This window comes from Phalacrocorax aristotelis, chromosome 3 (genome assembly GCF_949628215.1).
Source record: "Phalacrocorax aristotelis chromosome 3, bGulAri2.1, whole genome shotgun sequence".
Taxonomy (NCBI): domain Eukaryota; kingdom Metazoa; phylum Chordata; class Aves; order Suliformes; family Phalacrocoracidae; genus Phalacrocorax; species Phalacrocorax aristotelis.
Genome location: NC_134278.1, coordinates 8,464,323 through 8,490,501, shown reverse-complemented (window position 1 = coordinate 8,490,501; position 26,179 = coordinate 8,464,323). Strand labels below are relative to the sequence as shown.

General features: G+C 40.0%; 1 protein-coding gene across 2 annotated transcripts in view; it reads right to left on the bottom strand.

Annotated features, from left to right (window-relative positions):
- The window catches only part of ATAD2B (ATPase family AAA domain containing 2B), an 82,686-nt gene extending 57,443 nt beyond the window's left edge, over positions 1-25,243 (bottom strand). Inside the window, exons 1-8 of one of the 2 annotated variants that reach the window (XM_075086695.1) lie at positions 24,778-25,243; positions 9,848-10,002; positions 7,414-7,460; positions 6,221-6,374; positions 3,912-4,014; positions 3,294-3,402; positions 1,872-1,988; positions 379-454 (exon numbers count right to left, since the gene is read on the bottom strand). In XM_075086695.1, the coding sequence (XP_074942796.1) occupies positions 379-454; positions 1,872-1,988; positions 3,294-3,402; positions 3,912-4,014; positions 6,221-6,374; positions 7,414-7,460; positions 9,848-10,002; positions 24,778-24,933 (917 nt within the window). In that variant the 5' untranslated portion in view covers positions 24,934-25,243. The remainder of the gene's footprint in view (positions 1-378; positions 455-1,871; positions 1,989-3,293; positions 3,403-3,911; positions 4,015-6,220; positions 6,375-7,413; positions 7,461-9,847; positions 10,003-24,777) is intronic. The other variant, XM_075086694.1, reaches the window with a different exon arrangement.
- Positions 25,244-26,179: the final 936 nt, after the last annotated feature.

Sequence of the window (26,179 nt, the reverse complement as noted above, 5' to 3'; positions counted from 1 at the left end):
GAAAACAAAAAACATTACCTTGATTTGTTTGTTTTTGTAGAATAGCAAGGGGTTATTTGTCAAGCTGCTGCTTTCAACAGTCAAGCGTTAAATATAATCCCTTACACAAAAAGCTACAGCATGCAATGCGCAACTCTCCAGTACTTGCAGCACACCTGTTTCCACTCTTTTTATCACAGAGCTTCTACTGGTATTATGAAGTGCTAAGAAATTCATTTTTGTATGCTGATCAGGATCTGAACCTAAGATACAATTCAAGACCTACACGTATGTGTGAATGAACTGTACAACTCACTCAAGAATGTTTTGAAAATCAAAAGCTAATAGAAAAGAACTGAGGGAAAGCAGAAAAGTACATACCAAAAGACTAACATTTACCTGATATGGCTTCTTCTTGCAGGAGATCTGTGAATATCAAACAGTGTATTTTCCCTCTTTTTTTGATGAGCTGGCACTGAGCAAGAGAAGTTACAGGTTTGTAACATCAATTACAAAAGAATAATAAACTAAGCTAAATGCAATGCAAAAGTGCTAGATTATTGGTAAAGCAATAACGTTGCCACTGTTTTCTCCAAAATCTCAAATTATGAAAAGAACCTGGGGCAGGGAAGGGGTGTGTGTGTGTGGAGGGAAATCAAACCTCTTATACTTAATTTCACTATCACTATGCTTGGCTTGATACTGTCATGGGAATTCCACCCTCAGCCTCCTCAGATCATCACAGCTATGGCTATCATGGCATGAATGTAATTCATCCAGGGCACTAGCATTTTTAGTTTATCTGCAGGACATGAAACTCCATACAGAAAGACCTGCACAGCTGATATGGAATGTCTTGAAATTTCTCTTAACAAATAAACCACAGCATTCCTCTACCACAGTCTTAATTTCCAAGTTGCCTTAAGATACAGCACACTGCAGACACAGTTATAATCTAAACCAAATACGTACGGAATACAGTATTTCAAACAGAAGTATCAAAAGGTTCAAAATTGAGAGACACTACACTGAAACCTGTACGGATCACTGAAGGCATGTCCTTTGAGGAGCAGCTAAGGGCTCTGGGTTTGTCTCCTTTGGGGAAAAGGGGGCTGAGGGGTGACCTCATTGCTCTCCGCAGCTTCCTGAGGAGGGGACGGGACAGGGAGGTGCCGATATCTTCTCACAGGGATCTAGTGATGGGACATGTGGGAATGGTTCAAAGCTGTGCCAGGGGAGGTTTAGATGGGACACTGGGATGCACTGCTTTACCAAGAGGGTGGTCAAACACTGGAACAGGCTTCCTACAGAGGTGGCCGATGCCCCAAGCCTGTCAGTGTTTAAGGGGCATTTGGACAATGCCCTTAATAATATGCTTTAACTTCTGCTCAGCCCTGAAATGGTCAGGCAGTTGGACTATATGATCATTGTAGGCTCCTTCCAGCTGAACTATTCTAAATTTCTCATCTACGCAAAACGTGGTAACCTCTGCTATGCAATTTATCTACCGTTATGAATTAGGCTGACCACTCAAGAAGAGAATCAGGCATAATAGTAACTATTTTTTCTATGTAATTACCTAATTTATTAGATTGCTTTCTGAATTCAACTTCTGCCAACTATTTCTTGACCTAACCCCTGTTCACATCCAACCCTGAGCCCACCACATGGCAGTACTTGCAAAGTTCAATGAAGCAGCATGCACTAGCAACACCACCACCACTGACAAACTGACAGATTGTGTCTCAGTAGTGATATTCACATGGTGAACAAAAACAGAGGCAAGATGAAAGTCACTAATGCTGCATGAGAACTCTGTCAGGGTTGAGGAGCAGTCATCCATCTTGCAGGTCAGTAGAGTAGAACTGCATGAGCACTGTCTAGTTCCTCACCTATTGGAGGTGCCTGGTATCTTTCAACAGTTTTTCTCTGTCTGAGATTATATGGCCGATCATTTTCTTCTCCCTCGGCCTCTTCTGCTTCTATATCTCCATCTTCTTCCTGAGATTCTGTTGCAGGGGGGAAATATTTTCAGAACACTTCTACGTGATGCCAGCACCATCTTCATGCTAATAATTAACACTTTAATGGTCACTAAGAATTATTCCCCTTCTATTAATTAACACTAATTGGCAAACCACTGGAAATTTGAAGACCAAGATAAACCTACAGTGCATTGTCAAACTTTCTTCTAGTTTCCCACAGAAGGTTCCAGAAAAACAACAGAAAGAAAAATAAATGTAGTCAAATTCATTTTAGTTGTAAAGTACTTCAAATATTGCTTCTATCCACTTTTTCCTTCAATAATTATCTTTCAAACTAAGACTAATGCCCTTCTCACTCTTTTCCCACAGGATCCTCAGAAAATCAAATACTTGACGAAGCATGAAAATGTGTACAACTTTATGATTCACAATATAATTTTTACACAAAGCAAATAAACACACTGTATAAAGGTACCACCTAGGTCCATCAGGATCCTACAGGATCAGTATGTCCCTCCACAGATCCCAGAATTAAGACTGCATTCTTATGAACTGGGACAGACCACACCTCCTAGAGCAGTTTCAGTTCAAAATCAAGACACACTACACCAAACCCTGTATGGATCCCTGAAGTCTGAGTCTGAGTTTTTAAGGAAGCCAAGCATGCTGTTGATCATACCAAAGTTAGACATAATCCCTTCTTTCTAATACTTTTTGAACCCACTGGTCAGTTTCATCCAAATTTTTAAAAGAAGGCAGAATTTCAAATACAGTTGGGTGTCTACGAGCCTTCTAAAATTCAGTGGATGGATAGAAAACAGAGACTTTAATTGATACCTTCCCCAAAGGAAGGATGCAGAACTATTACACATTCTTTCTGGTAACTGCCACCCAGCATATGGGAAGTAGCAAGTCAGTTAGAACATATATAGTTGCAGACTACATGCATCACATCCTGGCTTCCACCAGGGGATTGTTACAGGGAATATAAGGAAATCACCAATTACTTAGTGTTAAAGAAAACGGGAGCAAGGGAACAGAGTACATAAAAATTTAGAAACCAGGGTTTGTTCTGTTTTCAGATAAATTTGCTTTTGTTTAAGAGAACTACTTGTAGAGATGCCCAAAATGTCTCCTCCTTCTAAAAAGTAGGAATCCTTCAGTGTTATTTATCTGCAGTAGTCTTGTTAATTGGTCTTTTTAATATCTCCAAAACCAGATCCAAAACCAAATAACTTCTGCAGTGCAATATATTGCTATCTTATGTTGAGGAGAGCTTTGTTTTGTAAGTATTTCAGAGAAACCCTTACAATTCTTTACAACCCATACCTTCTTCTTCCCCTTCTGTGGACACTTCATGATGGTTCTGAATCCCATAGCTATTTCTCCTCAGTGATTTCCTTCTTCTTTTCACTCGAGAATACATATCCATGTTTTCCTGGAATAAAATTCACATACACTCCTGTCAGTACTGTCCCACGTCACTCACAGTGTTAGCCCACAGTTCAGTAAGTAATACTCTACATAACCTCTAGCCCCCAAGTCTTTCCAACACAGCCCTCAACAAATAAGACTACAAAAGCAGTGTCATTTAATGGGTGATAAAACAAGTCTCTCAGTACCTAGCCCATCTAATACATAGTTAACATCAGTATCAAGCAAGTCCCTGGTCCTATTTTCACACTACCAGAGTGTGCCTCAGAGGAGAACTCACAGTACCTCAATGAGTGCATGGAAGTCAATGCATCAATAAAGAAAACATGATTTAGTATAGATACGTGAATTTTGTTCCGAATTTAAGATACCAAGTTTTTTTAAACATTTTCCACTGAAGAGGGTCTGAAACCTTTTGACAGAGCTACAGACAAATCTATGGAGATTGCGAAAACAAACACACTTCCCCTTGATAGTACTTTTATTTCAAGATCTAAGACACTCTGCACTTACAAATTCTGTGTCTGTCCACATTCGTAGCCGTTCTACTTCCCCAGACCGCCTATTTCTCCTGATGTTAATGTTATCCATTTCCTGTAGGACAGCTTCAGCAGTACTAAAATACATGCAACAGTTAACACAAAAAGAAATTGAGTCTGAAAATAGCAGACATGCAGAACTTTTTACACAGCATCCAACAACCTAACATCTAGTTCTATGGTCTGTTATGGCTATTCCAAGTTGATACAAGTCAACTAAATACACAAATGAATTGAAAACTGAAAATTTTAAGATAGCCTCTCAAACCTATCCATTAACTACAAAACCAACCATAACAAATAAAACTGAAAGATGAACCTACAGAATATAAACTAAAGAGTATGCAAAAGAAGAAACACTGATGCTATTAAAATTCGGGGTTCGAATTAAGTTGTAACATTTTAAAAGAATTTTTTTGCTCAGTGTAAACTGTAGCATATAAATTTGTAACTCCTCAGATATTAGATTAGGTGTCAGATAAGATTCAGTTTGCAGAATAAGAGAGTAAAGCTTTTTACCTACATAATTGTAATAATGGGAAAGTAATTAATGCCTCCACTCCACAAGCTTTACAGCTTCTTACCCTGGCCTCAAAAAGAGGCTAATACATGAAAATTTTTTTTTCTTCAAATGTTAAAACAGTAACACCTGGAGTTTAACCATTCATTATTTGAGCTCACTACTCTACCATTTCTCATCTACTATTTAATTAGCCTACATTTCCATTATCTGAAGTATTTGTAAACAGCTGTCAAAACAATAGTGGTGTATAAATAATAACCAAGATGATTCATTGCTAAGGAAGGAAACAACAGAGTATTCACCAGGCCAAGTCAATTATTTGGCCACCTGTCCTGAACACCTAGTTGCTGCTCTCTACAGCAGTTATGCTAGATTTCCAATGGAATTCTACTATAATTGTGTAAGAATTGTAAGAAGGCAGGAACTTTCACTTCCTTTCTTTCAAGCCGTTTAAAAGTAAATCTAAAGGGTAGTATCCTGCCTAGAAATAAGTCAATGGCTGTTCTGGTCACAGAATTCAGTAAAGCCACAATTTCATTCTGAGCACCCCTCTCATTTTTAAACAATTCTTTTAAAATATCTGTGATGTACGACATGACATAACCGCTTCAAGTACAAACATGCTATAGTTCGCTATCAAAAAAAATAGGGTTGGAGGGGATCTGGAGAAGTCCACCTGCCCTGCCAGGCAAGAACAAACTACACAATACCTAAATCATTCCTGACACATGTGCCTAACCTGTTCTTAACCTCCAATGATTATGGGACACACTGTTATCAGTATAAGTTCATATATAGACTTCAGTACCATGATCTTATCAAATTACAATCTTCATGGTAGACTTTTCCTATTGTTGATGAGGAGAGGGAGATTCAACTGCAACTAGAAAAATAAATGTAACTCAATATAAATTTGTAAACTGATACCAAGTATTTACCGAGTAAATTGAAAAAGAAAATTAAATTAATAAAAGATTCAGCAGAACACATTTCACAATAATGATCATACTTGGCAATTAAATGTTTATATTTAAATCTTTTGCAAGCACTAGAGCAATCAGTCTCTCACAGATGTGACTATTAAAACCCATTTTACAGGTGGGAAAATTGAGGCATATTAAGTGACCTGTCCAGGGCCACACAGAAATAATATTTCAAGGAAAGTATTTCTGGCTCCCATTCCTATGCTCAGACCAGACCGTGCCTCCCTCTCTGACCTACTTTGTCTGCACAGTAAATGTCAAAAAGTGACACCCACCCTACGTGAATTACTAACAAATGGTAAAAAAAAAAAAAACAAAAACAAAAAAGAGAAAGCTACAAACTGTTGATATTTTATGATCAAAACCATACCAGCAAAATCTAGAAAGCTTCCAAGCATTGTTGCTGATCACCAATTTACATCACACTTAGGGTATTACTACATAAACAGGTTACTAAGAAACAAACTAGGGTGTGGATTTATAGCATGTCAGCCACTGTGCAATAACCACCAACATGCATGGTTTTATCCAGGTGTAAACACAAAGTAGCTTAGTCCTCAATGAAAGTCTGGTAAGCTGCTTTGCATTTAGATCACGGATAACATAGGCAGTTACAGCACAGGACCCAGCCTGTAACTCAAACCACAAACTAGCTTGCCTCGACGCTAATACATTCCCACAGTAAAACACATAGATGGCACTGGAAGACAGGGTTTTCTAACTTTTTAAAAAGTCATTAAGATGCTTTGTGAATACAACTGAAGTATCCCCACATACCTGTTTACTAGCTGATCAAACAATAAACTCTGATTCAAAGTTTCAAATCTGTTTTTCCTGGACCGACAACTTTTTCTGACTTCTATATCTCCGTTTATGCAAGCATGGTCCCCATCTCCCTTTTTTTCCCCTCGAAGGGGATGGCTTTTGAGAGCTAAGAGAAATTTGTATTACTACTTCAAAATGCAGGAAACAACATTTTCACAAACAAGAATTAATAAGAGAATACTTAGCAAGGACAATAAACCAAAAGTTACGGAGCACAGTCTAAGCACCCTTATATTCACTAAAGAAATATATTTTTTAAATTCCTACCAAAGTTGTTTTACAAGCTATTTCTTCAGATTCCAGCTTGTTTCCTTATAGGATAATCTTATGATGACAAATTGGCATTCAAATATCCATTAATATTTTTACATTAACATCAATACTAAAATGCACATTTGGCCCACAGTTTCAACTCTTAGTCTTTCAAATACAGTATCAAAAGGTCAGATACAACACATTGATTTCACAAGCAAATCTATATCAGCTACTCTGTACAGTGCCAAACAATACAGGATCCCACTTCTGATTGACCCTTAGGCACCACAGTAAATAATAAAATTCAAAAAATGCTTAATGGGATAACACTTACATAGAGTCAACACAGAACTAAACGAGACAGAATTGATGAAAAAGGGACACAAAAGACAAAGTGGTTTTAGCTGAGATATGCAACGAGATGGCAAGTTTGTAAGGTACAAGCATATAGGAAAACTGTTCAAGGTAGCAGGAGCTGCAGACAAGGCAGGTCTCTATAAAGCAATAGTAGATTTAAGTAATGTTAAGAACCATGGAAGGCCAAATTTTAAATGAGCAAAGAGAGGAAGTAAATTAAAGAGACCAGCTGGGAGAGGAAGGCCAAAATTAGGTCATAACAGTAAATTTGGGAATTAAGGAAAACATCAAGATCATGGCCAAGAGGTCTGAATTGAGAAGAGAAATGGAATTTCATCTAAGAATGTTCCCCATGTCCACAGAGAGCATCCAAGATGTTGACAGAAGAAAACCTAGCCAAAACAGTAACTTTTCTGGTCAAAATGGACAGAGTAATCAGTGGAGTTATTAAAAATATGTGCAACTGAAAATCATTGACATAAAACTGTTAAATGTAAAAGTAGATACAAAAGGGTCCGCTGTAATACACTTACATAAGCTACGTCCATTTGGTAGTGTAGCACCAGGCTGAGAAGTTAACCTAGGAAACAATTATATTAGACACACAAATAACGTTAACACTCCTTAGCCAAGCAAAAGTTACACAGTGAAAATAGAACTTTAAACATAGAATATTACATGGTACACTATGACTTCAAAGCCTTTGTGACACATAGCCTCTGAAGAGTCAGCTTCATGCCCAACATTGTAATGAGGACAAAACTGCCAAATACCAATTATATGAATCCCCCCAATTATCTAAACATCTCTTTTATTAATCCCTCCAATGTTCCCTCATGCCATGTCCTACTATTAACTCTCCCCTTAAGTTTCAGAACAGGATCTCGGTATAGCTCTTCAAAGGCAATTATCATTCAAACACTTTGGATAAACTAGTAGAAGCACAAAAAGCTGTTTTTACTCACAGGAAAAGAACAAATTTAACAAAACTACTAACTCGAGTGAATGGCATTAAATTTATGCTGGGTGTACTTAAAATCAGTAAAAAATATTTTTGTGTTCTCTATCAATCTGGTATTATTAATTTCTTTTTAAATTAACTTTTAGGAAAATTAAGCCCTACTACATCATAGCCTAAAACAAAAACATATTCCAGAATTTTCTGCAATTTTATGGCATGAGCAATTATTCCTTTATTTACTTATCTTTAAAAAAATGAAAATATTCTTATTTATTAGGAATGATATTACTAAAATATAATTTACAGTAGAATACGAATGAACAAAAAGTCTACAACCGCTGGCAGACTGTTAAAACTAGTTTGTCAACATCACTGTGCAAAAAAGTAAAACAAATCAGACAAAAGAAAAACAAAAATGTATATCTCTTCCACCCTCAGAAACACTAACAGCTTTACAGACATGTGAACTATATATACCACACACCAGTGCTGGGTAGTAAACTAAAATTAATTTGATGGGAAAGAGAAAAAGGAGGGGAAATTTTAATGATGCCAAAATGCAATCTGAGCTTGAACATGACCAAGACTTCACAAACTACAGAGTTCAACTCAGAGGCACAGAAGATGTAGGCTTTGCTATTATTTTCCTATGAAATGTATAACAAATGCTTACATAACAAAGGTAACCTAAGGATTTTTAGAAGCGTTGGGTGGCAACAGAGAAAATCACAGTTACAAAAGTCATGTCCATATTCAACTTTCCTATAATATTTTTCTGGTCTGACGTTTTAAGTATTTTAGAAACCACAGCTGAAGAACTGAAACTTGATGTTAGAGGTTTAGCAACAAAACTTTTGGGAAAAGTCTTAGCGACTCAATGTCACTATTAGGCCCAGCACTTTGGATTTTGGTAGAAAACAACAAAACAAAAAAACCTCAGATGCAAAGACATGTCGCAGTGGGTTCTACATGAGTAACAACGTGAGTTTCAGTGTCCTGGCCAAATTTAATTTGACCCAGTGATCTAAACTCTCCCAGCCACATTAAATATTTTTCAGCATTTCTAACAGGTACAGTACAAATCCACATTTGTACAGAAAAGAAATAGAATGTGCATGAGTTTCAATACATTCCCAGATGACCATGGCACATAATATGCTACATTTAATTTATTCTGTTTTAAATGGGAAAAACAAACAGAAAAAGGAGAACTATTTTAAGATTTACATAGTTTTTAAATATACTTCATCCTAGCAGATGACAGTCCAGAAGTGAATTACAAACATTCTTATATACAAAGCATTGCAAGAATGATTTTGATTTGTACATAAACATGAAATATCTACGTACAAAAGAATCAGTGTTAACTGAAAGTTCTCGGCTCAAGAACATGCTGCCTACGCTGTCTCATCATTACTTGTAATCACGTGAAGAACCTTACGAACACAAGAATGCTTTGTAAAATATTACTAATCAGTTGTAAAACGAAACTAATGAGTTGTTTTTCAAGTTATAAAAATGTGGCAGGATTGAGGCTATGTTTAATAAAATACAGTAATTTACGTAAGTCCTTATAACCAAACAGGAAAGAGAGGCTGGAAACAGCAATGGAAAGCAAGAAACTTGAACCGTTATCCATTCCCCAAAGATGAGGGTAATACTGATTTCCTAACTGAAATGTCATGTCTTCTTGTAGCCTGAGTACATAAAAATACTAATTAAGGCACAAAATTTGGATGTATCAAGAATCTTGAATTCAGACTGTGTCTCAAATAAAATTACTTCCTATGTTTGCACAAACTTGCATAGAAAGGGAACACAGAGATGGGAGGATTGATGTAACCCACGTTCCTGAAGTCAAACTAAAAGAAAACTGTATGAAAATAGCATGCTTCAAAAATACACTCTTGAGTGTGAGCTGCATCTCACTGCAGAAATAGTGTAAGCAGGTTAACAATACAGGAAAAAATTGGTAAGATTTCATTTTTCTCTTGGCACCAAGTTACCTGGACTGTCCAGTTGAGATGCTCCATTCCTCTCGCTGCCCAGTACTGCGTGATTTTGATTTGTCTTTGCACACAGGATCAGCATGTTTTGAGGTACGTTTGGCAGGAGGAGATATGTGGCTATCACTCAAACTAGCATCACTACCTTCATCTTTCTGAAAAGAAAAAAAGCATCAGACCATACTTAATTGGCTCATTTGTATATATCCTTACAGAAAAAGAGTGAAGTGTCTATCAAACTCTTAGTCACCAGCTTGTGTGAAATATTAAAAGTGTTAGTTCTGAAAACATTACTGGAAACTACAAAAACATTTAATTTTTAATATTAAGCTTTTCTGTAATATTTTACATTTATTTATGAACAAGCATTCTGTTTCTCTAACCCACTGCATTCTGTATATCATACATGACATTGCTACTCTTACTGTACTTGAAGAAAAATTACCAGTGCAAATAAAGGGAAAAAAAGGACTGAAGAAAATAAAGATGCTTAGAAATACTGCCTGAATTTATTCTACTGACATTATTTTTGTCTTTAAAATGCTTAAACAGTGACATTACACTCTTCCTTCTTGTAAAGGTTTTGCAATCCCTTGTCCTCCTCTTTAGACTGTCAAACACACAGTTAGGAGTAACTGAAAGTGGAATCTGTACTTTTATGACACTTTTTGTCTAAGGTTTTCATTAACAGCATTATACACACTAACATTAGTCTTAACACCTTCAAGAAGCACCTAAACACTACCATAGGGTTTTTCTTCTGTTGTGCTTATCAGAGGTAATGTAGATGGAAACTCTAAGATAGTAGCAAGGGATTACTTCAGAACTGTACGTAACAAGTGGACAGACAGCAAACTTTGGAGGACCTGCCTCTCTTAAGGTAAACTACCAAAAAAAAAGAACAAGAAAATCCAGATTCTATAAATTACACATTTTAGCTCATGGAAAAAGTCTTGATTAAAAAACTAAATATCCCCTCTTGCAACAACAGAGTAACCAACTTCCAAATATTATGGTCCAGGAATTGTCAGTAAGCACTTCAACTAAGAACAAAAGATAATTTTACTTATATGCAAGATGATGATCACAGAAGTCTCGTTTGTTCATCAGGCTTATTAACAACAACAATCTGATTTGTACTCCAGATAATTCAATATCATGATGTCTCACATACTCAAGAAAATTAAAAAAAAAAGCAGCCTTTTCCTTAGGAGAGGAAGACAGGCTACCATCGCACAGTATTTAGGCTTTGCCACTTTCTAAAGAAATCCAAATGTACGGGTGCAGTTCAATAGGACAGCTCAGCACCACCAAACCCAGGGGCTGGCCCATGTGCTCCCTTGCCTGGCTCCAACCTCGTTTGATCTTCTGATGCTTCTCTGACCCACCCAGAAGCCAAATCAGCTCACTAAAGCTTCAAAAGTTCACTTTCCTTCTGTTAGACTAGCTTTCTACCTGGTTAGTCAGCTGTATCATTTGACTGAGGGATCAGACAGGTACAAAAGATAAGCAAGGAAAAAACACGAGGTGAGGACAAGACCACTGTCTGCAGGAACAGAAAGCTGCAAGTAAAATTGTCTGACTGCATTATGCCTTAATATTTATGTTTATATATTATGTATAAACATATAAAAAGTATAATATCAATAAATACATGTATTTTAACAAATATTAACTAATACTAAGTACTTGTACTCATTATGATACAGTGTTTATTTGCTGAATATGTAATATGTGATTTTAATTTATACTGTAAATACTTTTGATAATACTAAAAATACTAAGTAGTAAAAACTAGAATTACATGCTAACCAGCTCATGTTCACATCTCATTTTACAAGTAGTTTTAACTTTGGTAATTGTTATCCTGTCAAGGTAAATCCAGGTAAAGAAAGAAGTCTATGTTAAGACTCAACCTTAGGGCTCATTTAACCCTAGTTAAACAACAAAACCAAAGAAAACCCTCACTTTTTTCTTCCTCACTATTTCACTTCTTTAGAAAGTACATCAATGTAACTCCAAATAATATCTATACTAGAAGATCATCATTAAGACTTCAAATCAGATGAAGCAGAATTTGGGATCTTAAACTAAGAGTCAAAGTGGTAGCAGAGGTAACTACCACCATTCCTAAATACAAAACACCCACAACTTGCACAGCACTGTAAAATCCACATGCAGCCACACAGGTGTTTTCCATAACACTATGCAACTACAAAATATCAACTTTTCATGAATTTCTAATAGTGTACATATCCACTTCTGACTACTGTAAGCATTTGGGTATATAGTTTTTGCTTTTATCAGCCGCAAGTTTATTTGTGGATCTATCGAAATACATCATTGCTAAGTCAATTTTAGTAACTACTTTCTGAAACTACAAGAGCTACCCTGTGCAGCACAGAAGCAGAGTTTCAAGGTAAGCCACAGAACCAGTTTTAAACCGGCTAGGCGAGACATAAAAAACAAAGCTAAGAAAGAGCAATAAACATGTAATGAAGCTTTATGAGGGCTAACATTAAAGCTATTTTGCGAGCAGTGAAATTAGTAATGTATACGTTCCCGTACTCCATCTCTACCCCTTCCCATGCAAAAATCCCAACTCCTCCCAGGTCTCCTACGACCACCGTTCTCTGCATTTCCTCCAGTTCCCTGCCTCTGGTCCCATGTCTCAAAATTAGCTAGTATTCCTCATCTGTCCTGTCTATTTATTGGCCAAAGGCAATACAGCGAGGTAGTTACTTCTGAGCTATGTGCATGCCAAGTGGTCAGCTGGCAGGCAAAACAAAATACTAGCGATTAACCTGGAGACAAAATCTGCTACTTCAGGTCTCCCTCTGCTACTGAGTTACCAATATTCACAAAATTTATAAAAGCTGAGTATCTTTCAGATCTCTAATACTGTCAAATGAACTGATACTGGCCAACAGCTTCAAAAACTGGAAGGGAAGGCTAACCGTCAGCATGATCATATCAGTGCGGTTGCCCAAGGAACTAGACTGAAGTGGTTTACTCAACAGAGGCAATAATACCTGGTTATTCTTTGTTAGGATATTCTTTTCAGCTGAGCCTCATTTTTTCTGCATATTAACTCTACACAGTAACTTAGCAAGTACAAAGCAAGTCTAAATTTTAAGACAGTCAAGCTCAAATACTAACTTAAGTTAGTAAACCTGCTATAGACAATGCACTAATATACAAAATGTTTTACTGTGTAGTGACAAAGCTACTACAATGACAAATCACTGAGATTTTAAATATATTAATAAGAATCCAAGCTCCATTTTCCAGTTAACAGACAATCTTAAAAATTCAAGCTCTAGGGAATCAAATCACACCTAGACTGCCATCCAGAACTTTTACCTACCTACAGTAAAATATGGAGATGGAGCTTTCATACACTCAAGAGATTAGCCAAATTGGGATACGCTAGAACAAGAAAAGAAATTAATTTCAATCTGAGAAACCTTTACAGGGAGCAGTCTATCCACCACCTCCTCACATTTATAGCAAAAGAGCTCTAATGATTCCACTGCACTCAACTTGCTCCCTCAAGTAACTGGGTCTCAAACCATTTATACCTTCAATGATTAAAAATAGTACTTCGGTTTCAACCCAGAAACTTATTACTTAACAGTACACATCACGGAAATGCTCTGGGACTAGAAAGAGAAATGTATGATACAAGCATCGAACTTAAAAGTTAAGAAATTAAGAATGCAATTGCAGAAGTAGGAACCAATGCACTGAACTCAAAGCTCCTAATGAAACACTGGCACTGAAGCAAATGCACTCACATGATGAGAGAACGCAGAGAATATGAATTAAGAAAATCTTAATCGTGTCAGACAGACATTGCCTGAAAGCATACCAAAGCCACAAAGAAAAAGCAAGCACAGAAGAATCAAAAAATGAATTTACATAGTCTCAGGAAGTACAAGGAGGTAAACAAAATTTAGCACAACTGTACTGGTCTAACAGAAAACGAGAGACCCACCAAACTCTAGCTGTGATCCAGAACCCAGCACAGCTTCTAATGGAAAGCACTCTCACTAATAATGAGTAAGGAAATAACCGGAGTTAACAGGATACCACCCATGGCCTAGACTGGCAAAACATAGCCTTAGTTAACTTTGGATTCAAGAGTAAAATGGAATGTGACATTCATGCTGAATGAATACCACAAATTAGCTGTTGAGCTAAGACTCAACAGCAAAAGTCTTGCAGAGGTAGTGGGGCAAACTCTGATAACATACCGTCACTGAAAGCAGTTGAATGATGGCAGCAATAAATCTAGAAACCAAATCTGAAATGAATAAGTAAATAAGGCCGTAAAATAAATACAGCGCATATATATCTCTGTTTTCTCTGCTTTGAAAAGGGGAAGATGGAAAAAATTATAACACTCACAACCAGATACAAAAACACTGATACACAGTATCACCTGTAGTCTCTTCCATATCCATCCCTAAATTTCAAAATAGTAACTTGATACTAACAGAGCTTTATTCATAACATTTAGAGACAAGTCCTGAAGTTCTGAAAGAAAATGAGAAATCAATGAATAAAACTGACTTCTTCCTTCTCAACCAATTCTCTTACAAAAGAAGGAACTACACTGACAGTCTTTCAAGCATGACCGAAGGACACACTCACCAAGGGAGTCCTCACCAAAACGGACTTGCCTTCAGGCATATCCCAGGGACCAGCTAGCTAAAGCATGATAGCTGTTTAATTTTCAAGTTAAAATACAAAGACTACTTCTAGCATACTGAAGGGGAGGGGGCAGGGGTTTTTCGTTTCTTCTGTTTTTTACATTGAAACTCCTGGCCAAGAGAACATCTAAAGAACTCCTCAGTACACTGCTGGTCTGAACATCCCATGACAACCATAATCCAATAGTCTTGGCAATACAGGATGAGTACAAACCATCTCCATCACTGTCATCTCCAAGTACACGAACACAAGTTCATTGAGTTTTTGAGTACAGGATGACATAATCCAAACCACAACCGCACCTTGCAATTTCTGAAAGAGACTCCATCTGGTTTGCCACGGGTTCAGCTCTATTAAAACACAGGTATGCAGACATGAATATTGGAGTTTTCCACCATGGCCAAACTTGCTCTCCTTGCCACACATTTTGTAGGTCACACCCTTCTGACTAACTCTCTACCACACCCAGAAAGTCAGCATGATTGCTCATACAGCTTCACAAATCAGACATGAGAGTTTTCAACCTAGTGTTTTAAACCTTTCAGCATAAGTTTTTCTCTTTTCTATGACCTCTTCGCATGTCTCAGACATGAAATTAAGACACCCTGACATTCAATCTTCAACTCATCAATCCTATTCCTCTGCATTTTGTTAAAAGCACAAACTATTTTACTAGTTTTCCTTTTTGACCCACCGAACAACCACAAAACACCCTGAACTCTACTTTTGTCTTAATAACAATGAAATAAACATTTTCAAGAAATCTGTTTCAGCTACAGGTTTTCAAAAAACTCTAACTTTAGTTAATTCTTAGCTTCCAGTATTTAAAAGTAACTCTTCCCTCCCCATTTAACACTTTGAAAAGACAATTCTTCAGACCACTCTCAATCTTACTTTTACTAAGTTTGGAGAAACTGAATCCAGGCCCTGTGGTTACTTCGTATGTAATTTAAAACTTATCTTGTGAAGAACAACACATCTTCTCAGGTGTCCCAGAACATTAATAATCTGGATTAATACTTTAAAAGTACATGTCAAAAAATCTCATCTACCATCTACCTTTCCCCCTACCAGTTCATGCAAAGTTCTTGTGGAAATGGGCTGTTCATTAAAAGAAATAAAATACTTAGGGATATTTAATGCATTTAATAAACATTTTTATCCCACTGGTATAAAAAGATAAAAGTTGTCTTTCCAAAACAGAACTGGTATTCATGAAAAAAATGTGATTGTGTCCCCAATGTACCAATTACTTAAGCTGATCTCTCATCTTTGCCCTCAGATAACTTTTCAGTTATAACTTGTTTTTCCTACGTTTAAACTGTAACGTCATTTCAAACATACAAACAAAATACACCAAAAACACTGTCTGTCCAGCCATTCTGGATAAGCCACTTGCTCCCTTGTGTATCAGTTTCTGCAAAGCTAAAAAATATGGATTAAATCATTAACTTCTACAAACTTATTGCATTGAAGATCTACTTTAAGATCTATCAATGAAAGTTAGGCAAGAGCTAGGTATCCTTCCTAATGTATTTTTGGGCTAGGCATACTAAGCAATTAAAAAAAAAAAAAATCAAAGTACTTCACAAGCTTTTTGAGATATTTTTAGTTTTGCTCTTATTTGTTTGCAGGTTCTAGTAGCTCCAAATTCTCTACCACACTGCAATAATGTCAGCTGACCAGAATCTAGTAAATCCCTTCAAATCCTATTGCAATTTTTTTAGGTTCACCACTTTGCATTACAGCCTCTTCACACGCAGTAAAAAAAAAATTAGGACTAAACCTGTCCTTACACTCAGTACAGACTTTCAGTGTCTGAAACACTCTCGTCAGCGTGCTCAAACCAGGGACCACACCTCACCTTATGCATCTGCACTGTGTCCTAATTTCAGGATGACGCACTGCACTACCCACTCTCTCTAGCACCGACACATTCTCACAAGCTCCTCTCCTCTCCCCACCCCAACCCACATTTTCCTGGCACATGCCCTTAGCCCCTATTCCATGGGAGGACGGACCACCTGCTCGATGGGAAGAGGTAACACCTGAAACACTTGTCTGGGGGAAGAAGATAACATGACTCAACTTCAGGTCGCGGCATAATAGACTATTTATGTCAACATGCTATGTACTGCTGCATGCTAAACATCTGCCTTTGTGTGCTAAAAAACCCAGTGTAAATATAATGCCTGTGCCTTCAAGTGACAAGAGGCTGGGAAAAAAAATGTATTTGGATTAAAGCACATTAACTACCTTAACTAAGAACTTCAAGTTTCATTAAGGACCTCGTGTGTTAACCTTACTGATAGCTTGAAAAGAGACAAAGTTGGCTTAAAAGAACCCATCTTCTGGCCGCAGTTCTCTGATTTCCACTTGTTTGCACACAGCCATTTATCAGACATTGGCTCTCCACAGGTGTTAAGGAAAAATAACAAGATTCACACTTAGGTGCTTGATGATCGTGGAGTAAACAACTATTAATGCTGTATTTCATTGGTGATAATGATAGATAGTAAAGAATGCCTCAATTGCAGGATGACCTAAATTCTTTTAACATTCCGCTTCTCTATTTTTGTTTTCAGTAAACAATGCTTACATCAATAATAGCCATTAAGAATATAAAGAATACCATCATCTAGACTTTTTCAGAAGAATAAATTCTTCCCAACTCATTCAGGTAAAAAACGTGTTTTTTTGCATGAGAAGATATGCTTCATTTTTTCAATAGATTTCCATTTTATTTCCTGGAACTCTTCAATTCTATAATTCAGGTTATTTAATAAACGCAAAAGCTTTTGTGAAAAGTTAAAAGTTTACAAGTTAAAAACAGAAACTGCTACCTACAACACTGTTAATTGTGTATTTTCACACTTGCAACCATTTCCCTTGTCTGTAACAGAAAAAGACACCTGTTCATGTCCAGGCTGAGTGCCTTTCAATCGTTTTTGATCTAACATCCAAAAACCCTTGCAATCTGCGGGTTACTTTTAGGTTCATGAAAGAGCAAGCTACAGAGCAGCCTCTGCCAAACTGTGGCAGAGCCCATCAATAGTGAGCTGAGGTTTGTCCTCTACCTGCCATCACTGCCCTGCTCCAAAGCATTTCCACTGTGAGTGTTCCTCTCCCCTTCTTTGGGTCTTCACTAAAACTAGGGAAGCATTGTGAATTTTCAGCTGATAATCAAATCAGAGGGGTGGAGGGGGAAGCAAGGGGAAGCAGGATGATGTGGGAAGAGGGCTAGTTCAGCCAGCCCAGTAACCTGATTCTGATCCAGCTGATCGAATGGCCAGGCACACATTAATACTGGCAGGTCTACTCATTTTTGCAACTGCAGAGTTAACAGCTTGCAGCACATCTGAAATCACACACCTTCAGAAGAGCAAGCCTACTGAGAAGAGGTCTCTGTTTGCCATATGGGGATCCACACCTTGCTCGGAAGTTTTTTCTAGAAGATCCACATATGGAAAGTCTGCAAAACCACTGATATTCCTAATTTAACACTGAAGGAATACTAAAAGCAAGACATTTTTTAGTCAGAACTGTATTAACTATTTCCATGAGTTTCTAGATTCTGTTAACAAAGATTTTTAAAGCAAAAATTATATTTATGTAAGCATTCAAGAATTATTACTATTCAGAACTGGAAAAATATGAAAACATTCTAACAACAACGTTTTCTCCTACCCTTAGTCCTCAAAAATCCATCTTGTTTCTGCTAAACAGCACCACCCCAAAGAAAGTCTGGAGGGCACGGCCTCCTTTTAGTACTACTGTAAACCTAAATAGAGCAGCAGAATCATCTGAGTGAGGACAGCAAGAAGGAGAACAGAGAGAACCTTTGGACCAGAAGGCTCCCCAAGGTTTGGACATGACCAGGGGACTTGACTCAGTGAACTAAGGAAGGAAGGGTCTGTAGCAAGTGAAGCTACAGGACGGTGGCCTTCTGTGTGAATAAAGTGTGGTATTAACACCACTTTAGCTACAATACATTTGAAGACAGTATTTTGAAAGAAAAAAACTAATTAGAATTGTGTAAAATTGTAATACAAAATCTTAAGATTAAAGTACTGAAATTTAAATAATAATAAAAACAATATTCAAGGTCAAAGATAAATCAGAGAAATAATAGAAGGTAGTTATTAGGTATTTGCAATGAGGGATTGCTGAAGCATGGCAACAAATTTCAATGCAAGTACTCTCTTCCATGTGTACAGAAAGAACAACTTCTTCATTTCAGGTTATTTAAATAGCTCAGCTCAATACTTATCCATTTAAAATGAAGCAATTGACTGGACTTTGGAGAAAAGCAAAAAGCCCGTTTCCCAAATTACAAAAACGCCTAAACAGAGGCATCTGCCCTGAGTGAAACTGGACACACACTTTCCACCAAAGCTTTACATTAGTTTGGTCATGAACACACACTACTAGAAGCATAAAGATAAAAGTACCAAATTCAGAATGGGCTACAACAGCTACAGAACTTGGACAAGCTCGTAAATTCTGTATTTGTGATAGGAGTACTAAAGCTACCTCCTTTATACCTACTTCAACTGGAGTTGAAGCTGTTGTAGCATACATGTACTCAGCATTGCACAATGAAAAACCTTACAGAAGATAACACATTAATCTTGCAACAGGTTGAAAAGTAGCCTGTTTTAATAGCTACCAAGCAAGAAGAAATTAAATTTATTCAGGAAAAGAGTCCAAGCAACTATAAATGCAAAACAACACTTGAGCAACTTAAAGCAAAATTAATGGTTAAATAAACTATGAAAATCCCATCAAAGGTAATAAAGACAATATTTCAAGAGTAAACTCAGAGATGGAAAAATTGTTTTGAAGAAGCAGCAAAGCATGAAGAGTACAAAAAAAAAAGATGTAGTAGTCTGAAAAAATAGTCAGCTCTCTTTCCATTAAGTGGGTTCATGAGTGATATTACCCCCAAACAAAGTATTACATTAGAGCTAAAACATTTAATATACAATCAGCAACCTTTAAAACAGTCACAGCTACAAAGTAAGAGCAGTGAAAGCTTCAGCTCGCTGATGCCTACTTGCTGCATGCTTTGGCTTGAGAAGGGTTTTACAAAGCTTTGCGCAGAAATCGTTTAAAGCATCATTAGATCGGAATGAAAACTTTTCCACGGTAGCAAATACTTGACAATTTAGGGCAGGATGTGCAAAAACTATACGACATCCAACCAAAACTGCAGGGGGATGGAGGTGATCAGAATGTAATTACCTGAGCTAATTATCTTGCATAACCCCAAGCTGTGTGCCACTCTTGCAAAATTGTCACGGGATCTCTCATGGCAACGTGTTAAGCCTTCAGCTTTAAGTTTAAAGAGAGACAGTAGTCAGAGAAGCAGCTTTTATTAATATTACTTTGGGACAAGCCCAATAGTCAGAGGAAGCAATGCAGCACACCAAACATCAACACCATTTCCTGAGTATTCTTTGGAGGTCTTATTCACTCCCTGGATTAGTCCTTAGATTGCTTCCTTTTAAGGCCCTGTAGCAGTGTGACAGCAGAGATAGCCAGCTTCGAACAGGATGCGCAACTGCCTCCCAAAACAAATGGCGTACACTTCAGAGGTGCCCCGACTTCTAACAGCGGCCCAGACTGATCTGGCAAGATACACAGGAAGAATTCAAACTCAGGACACCCCTCTGGAAACGTGGAAGGATTACAAACACTGATGGTATGGTATTTTGACAGATACTTGGACATAGATTGCTTCCAACGATTGCTCAATTTCCCACTGCTCACAGCTGTATTAATACCACACTACCAAGAAACAGACTGCACAATTCGTTTTAGATCACTGATTTTCTCCTGTGAAGTCCCAGAAGAGCAGCAGACCACTAAAACAGAAAGAACCCGACGTTTTATTATGCACTGAAAAGATGGGCTTTCTTGGGAAACTGCCTTTAACCGAAATTGTTTGGAGTAACTTCACAAGGCTCTGTATTTCAGGATGTATTTCAGAGAACTGTAAAAGCGTTAGCCTCAAAGCCTTTATTGATGTTACTGTAAACTCGAACACTAAGACAATTCAGTTCTTTAAAAATATAGATGTTTGAGAGGAGCTTGTTCTCCCTGAAGAGCTTTATGTATGGGTGGCCAGCAAGTGTAGTTTTTCCAGCCTAAGGAGGAAACTCTAGCTTTCTCTATAGTTTTATTCTAAACCACAGAATATCCAGAACACTGTAAGACACTTTACTTGGCAAAGAACACAAAGAAAATAAACTAATCTGGTTCCGGTTCTGTAAAGAATAATTTAATTTTTAGAAAACCCTAAGGGGTATGTTTAAGGCTAGTATTTTAAGATAAATAATAATAATTATTTAAAGTTCATTTTCTGTTTTCAATAGCTGACCATTAAAGACTTTTTAAGGAGTAAAACGTAGCAATGAGCTTATGCTACAATAGCTGCATTATCACCCGGAAATCAGAAAAAAAATATTTATTGTTACAGACTGAGAAATTACAGTAAGAGACACTGAAATATATTGGTATTACAGAGCACACGAGTACTACTTAGCTTTATACCTTCCTACACTACAGCACTCGATGTCAATCCTCAAGTCTGTGTTTGCTCCTATTAGCAATTAAGTACAATGGAGAGCTCTAGGTTGCCACCGAGTAAGTTCAAGGATGTTGGCAGTACTACTTTTAGCTAGGATCCCATGTTACAATTATCACAGTGCCCTCAAGTAGCTCTTAAGGCACTGCTAATGCTTTCTTGGCTAATTAAATTAAGCTAATCTCGTATACATTTCTAAAATGTCTAACTACTATGCTGAGATGATTTAAGAGTGTTTATTTCACAATAAATTCATTAGTTTTCTTGATCAATATTTTGGATCTCTGTTTTGAGACGACTAAGAAAAATAATATCAACTGCCAAATAAGCCAATAATCATGACTCAATATCTGAAAACATCAGACATCAGCAAATCTAGAGCACAAATTTAACCAGTTATGGCCACAGTACCCTCAATTCTTTCACAGTGGTAATGAAGTCCACTGGATTTATAAAGCCTTGTGTTACAATTCTATGTTTCTGAAAACTTCGGAAGATTCTCACGCACTTTTTTGTCAGAATGCCTTAATATAAAGCCATAAGATTTGCCAAGTTTTAATGGTAGAAAGAAAAAACCCCTATAATTTTTATGAAGACAAATTATGTAAGGATAGCTTTGATTTCTATTAAATCAATCCTGGAAACAAGAAGAAAACATAACCCAGTTTTTCCTCTCCATATCCTCTCCATGCACTCTGCTATGACATAATTTCAGAGAATAAATTTCTGGGCTCCTTGATCCACTTAGTGAGGGATTTTGTTCATTTTAATGTGGCTCTGGTCAGCAGACACACGTGTATTCATCTCAATCGCTGAATGCATGGTCGCCAGTCAATAATTCAAAACAGTTTACTTTTCAAAGACTGACGTCATTGCTTTCTCTAAGATGAGCAAGTATCACAGAGGGAATACAGAGACTACGGTAAAGGCATTTAGACTATTACCACCCATTTCCACATAATGTGTGCTGCTTCCAAATTCAGATCAAATAGAAATGGATGCTATTAATATATAACTCAACGTAATATTGAACTGGAAGACTAGAATCTTAACACAAGTTCTTGGGAGAGAAGGGATTCAAGCCCTTGTAAATGTACCAAAAAAAAAAAAAAAACAACAAAAAAAAAAACAAACAAACAAACAGAAAAAGCCAAGAGGAAAAAAGGAGAAGGAAATAGATATAAAAGAGGTGGAAGGCAACTCCTAACCCCTCATCTGGTCTAATGAGCATCTTACAGGATGCCATTAGATTACTAACTCAGTTTTTGTTGCTAATAAGGAACAAATAGATGATCTTTTAAAATACATTCTGAAAAGGTAATTACAAGCACTGCCACTAAAGACCATTTCTCTGGGAGTCCAAGTCAGAACCTCCCTGGAAGAAAATTAAGTCACATAGTGCAAATAAGAAGCGTACCCTCTCTGCCAGAGCTCCAAAGCCTAGCTGCCTATTAACCCGATTAACTGCTGGTAGTAAGACCAGTTTCCTGACGTGACACATGGAAGATTTCAAAAGGACACATTGTTCCAGTCAACTTTGAAAAAAATACATACAACTGCATGAAAATGATCCCAGTATGCTTTCTGCACAGACCACCGCTTCGCTATCTGTCTGCCGACAGTCACTTCCAAAAGCAAAGACTTTGTCTTCCCACTGCTATACTTGTCACTGAAATCCTTCCTTGGCACTACTTCAAGAAGATTCAGGAGCTCAGAAAGATGCTGTATCGCTGACAAATACTTACATCTGAAGAATAAACACAGTTGTACAGAGACAACTTTAGAATACAGTGGATATATATACACACAACAATATTCACTGAGGGGAAAAAAAAAAAAGGAAAACACCAAAATCAACCTTTCAGGATAACTTCTGCTCATCTTTGGTAATCACATACAAAAAAAACAAACCACCAAAATCTACCCCAAACGCATGAGATTTGCTGTGAAATGAAACAAGTCCATTCCCATACACCAAAATATACACTTAACCTTAGAAGAAATGCTATTTTAGAAGCATGGGTAATAACCTGGGATATATTTACAGATTTTATGACAATATTTTGCACAATCTCCTTTCCTTACACTGTGACAATAACATAATTTAAACATTTTAATGATTTGTAGTATAAAAGTACTATTCATAGATGGAAAATATTTGGAAGGAAGTTCAGCTTGTTTTTTTTAGCAGCAGTAAACTCTCTGCAAAGTAAGCTAGTCAGGGTTACACCAAAGTTTGCCTCACAAACCACAAGACCCACGATATGAATAAATAGAAACTGCAGGCTAGAGCAAGCAGAACAGCTTTTTACAGCTACGGTGCTGTATCCCCATGAGTCTTATGAAGTTAAACAAGGAAGAAATAGGGGACAACAAGGAAAAGTAAGCCTGGGGGAAGGAAAGAATGGTGAAGCATGAAAGAATGGAAGGAGAAGCACACAAGGTATAAAATACTTAGTTAGTGATTTTTAGGGTTTTTTTTTTTGTATTTTAAAACTGAAATGATGGGGCAAAAGGTTTTCTGACAATTCTGCCTCTGGCTGCTACTGCTGTTTTTCTACTCTCCTGATTAAGTTCCTCCTTATCTGAGGCTGGGGCACAGTCAGTTGGTGCCTGGCTGTCAAACGTTTTGACCCTCAATGTTCACTTCCATATTCACATTGTTTTTAAAATACGTACACAGATCAGGCTACTATAACCACTAGTTTAAACCTTCAAAGCAATACGTCAAGTTTCATAATGGAAAAAAGGCCTGCCTATAATATAAAAAAATGCAGTTTAGAACAAGGAAAGAAGAGACACTCGAATTTTTGCTTCCAAATGGAATTTACTGAATGTCAATTTTCCAAATGGGGCTGTAGAAATCGCTTCCCGTTAGACCGTGCAACCAGAGATATTATAATAAGTTGCGTTGGGAAAGCATTCAACTTCAACCTGACGGCAAGATTACACCCTCCCCGCTTGGGGGGGTGTCACAGAAACGGGGGAACTTTCCCAAGGTCCCTCCCCCCGCCGGAGCCGCCGCGAACACCCGCTTCAGCCGAATCGAGGTCATTTAGGGGAAAGGGGGGGGAATTAGGGAAGAAGGCTTGCGAAGTTGCTGGAGGCCAGGCGCAGCTCCCAACTTTTGTCTGGGAGCCGGCGCAGCGCCGGGCGCGGCCGCAGGGGGAGCCCCGCGCCGCCGCCGGACCCCCGGAGCCCGCCGGGCCCCCCCGGCCCGCCGGCACCGGCAGCAGCGGAGCGGCGGCAGCTCGCCTCCCGCGTCCCCGACCGCCCCCCGCCGCCGCCGCCGCCCCCGGCCCCTGTCAGCGGCCTAGCGCCGCTCGCCGCCCCCAGCGGAGACCGCCCTCTCCCCGCCGAGCGGGGAACACGGCCGGGACGCGGAGCACTGCTCTCCGCAACCGTCCCCCGTACCCCCTCACCCCGGGCTCTCCGCCGGCCCCGTCGGCCCTCCTCCCACCCCTCACGCCGACAGCCGTCTCGGCACACCACCCCCCCCCGGTGTCCGCCGGCCCCCCCTCAGGAGCGGCGCTGTCCCCAGCGACTCCCCGGCCGAGGCCCTCGCCGCCGCCGCCCCCCCCGCCCCTCTCCCTCCCCGTCCCCCCGTGAACCCCCCGGTCCTCACCCGCGCTGCCGCCGTCTCTTCCAGCCCGGCTGCATCTGCCTTGGTGCCCCTTTTGGAAGAGCGGGTCCGGGACGAGATGAAATGGCTGCCGGCTCCGGCCGCAGCGGCCGCCGCTTTGCCCAGGGGGCGCAAGGAGCTCTTCCTGGTGTTCACCATGGCCCCGGGGAGGGGGGACACGGGGGGCCGCTGCCGCCGCCGCCGCCGCTGCCGCCGGCGCGGAGGGAGGAGGGAGGGCGGACAGGCGGGGGCTCGGGTAGGGAGGGGAAGGGGAGGGAGAGGGGGGAGGGGGAGGAAGGAAGATAAGTCCTTGGGGGAAGCCGGTCCGCCAGGCAGAGCCACAGACGGACCCGCGCCGGCTCCTCCCGCTGCTGCCACCGCCTCCTCGGCTCGGTCTCGCACTAACTGGCCGCCATTACTGTCCCTTCTCCCTTTCTCTTCGGTTTGCGGCGAGGCCGCCAAATGCCGCCAGGGGGCGCTGCGGCGCCGCCGCCGCCGTGCGCAGGCCGAGGCGGCCCCCGCTGCGTACCTTCTAGCACGGCGCCGGCGCGCTCTATGGGCCTGGCACTGCCCGCCGGGCCGGGGGGAGGCGGCGGCGGCGGCCCCCGGGAGCGGGGTGGCGGTGGTGGGGCCGCCCGGCTGGGCTCCCCCGCCGCGCCCGGGGTAGATGGGCGGCCGGAGGGGCGCCCCGCGCAAGCGGAGGGACGGTGACAGCCGGTTTCTCAGCGGGCGGGGCGGGTTGCAGGGGAGCCGGGGCGGGGGGCGCGCCGTCCTGTCAGGCTGAGGGGGCGGCGGAGCCCCGGCGGCGGCACCGGCAGCGGCTCCGCGACCGGACCTGAGCGGCCGGTGAGGCCCAGGGCACCGGCCCTGACCCGTCCGCAGCGCGCCAGGAGCCGGCGAGCCGCCGGTTGAGCCTGGCCCGGTCCCCCGGGGCGGTGCAACCGCCGCCGCCCGCTGAAGGAGTCGGGCGAGGGCTGAGGGAGCGCCCCGGCGACTCGTTGAAGGGCAGGGGCGGAACGGCCACCCGGGGCCGCGGGGCGTGTCAGGTGGCCCCGTTACAACCGAAAAGAGCGCTGTGCCTCGGGCCCGGCGACCCCGGCGGCGCTGACCCAACGGCTCGGGCCGCAGGGCCTCCAGGGGCTGCATCCCCACCGTCTTTCGTGGAAAACTGTTTCACAGCCTGGTGAGTCTCACTCTTGAGAAATCCTTTTGACAGCCAGGCTGTCAGGAACGCGCCTGCCACACAAGTCACCGATAACACCTCCTGTGTTTTGGCCCGGTAGCATCGACTTGTGTTTGATGTTCGTTGCTCAGTCGTTGGAAAGCTTATTTTTCTCTCACCTCCCTCCTATACCACAGATCCAGTAACTGTGTTTTTGAGGGAAGAAGAATACTATGTATTACA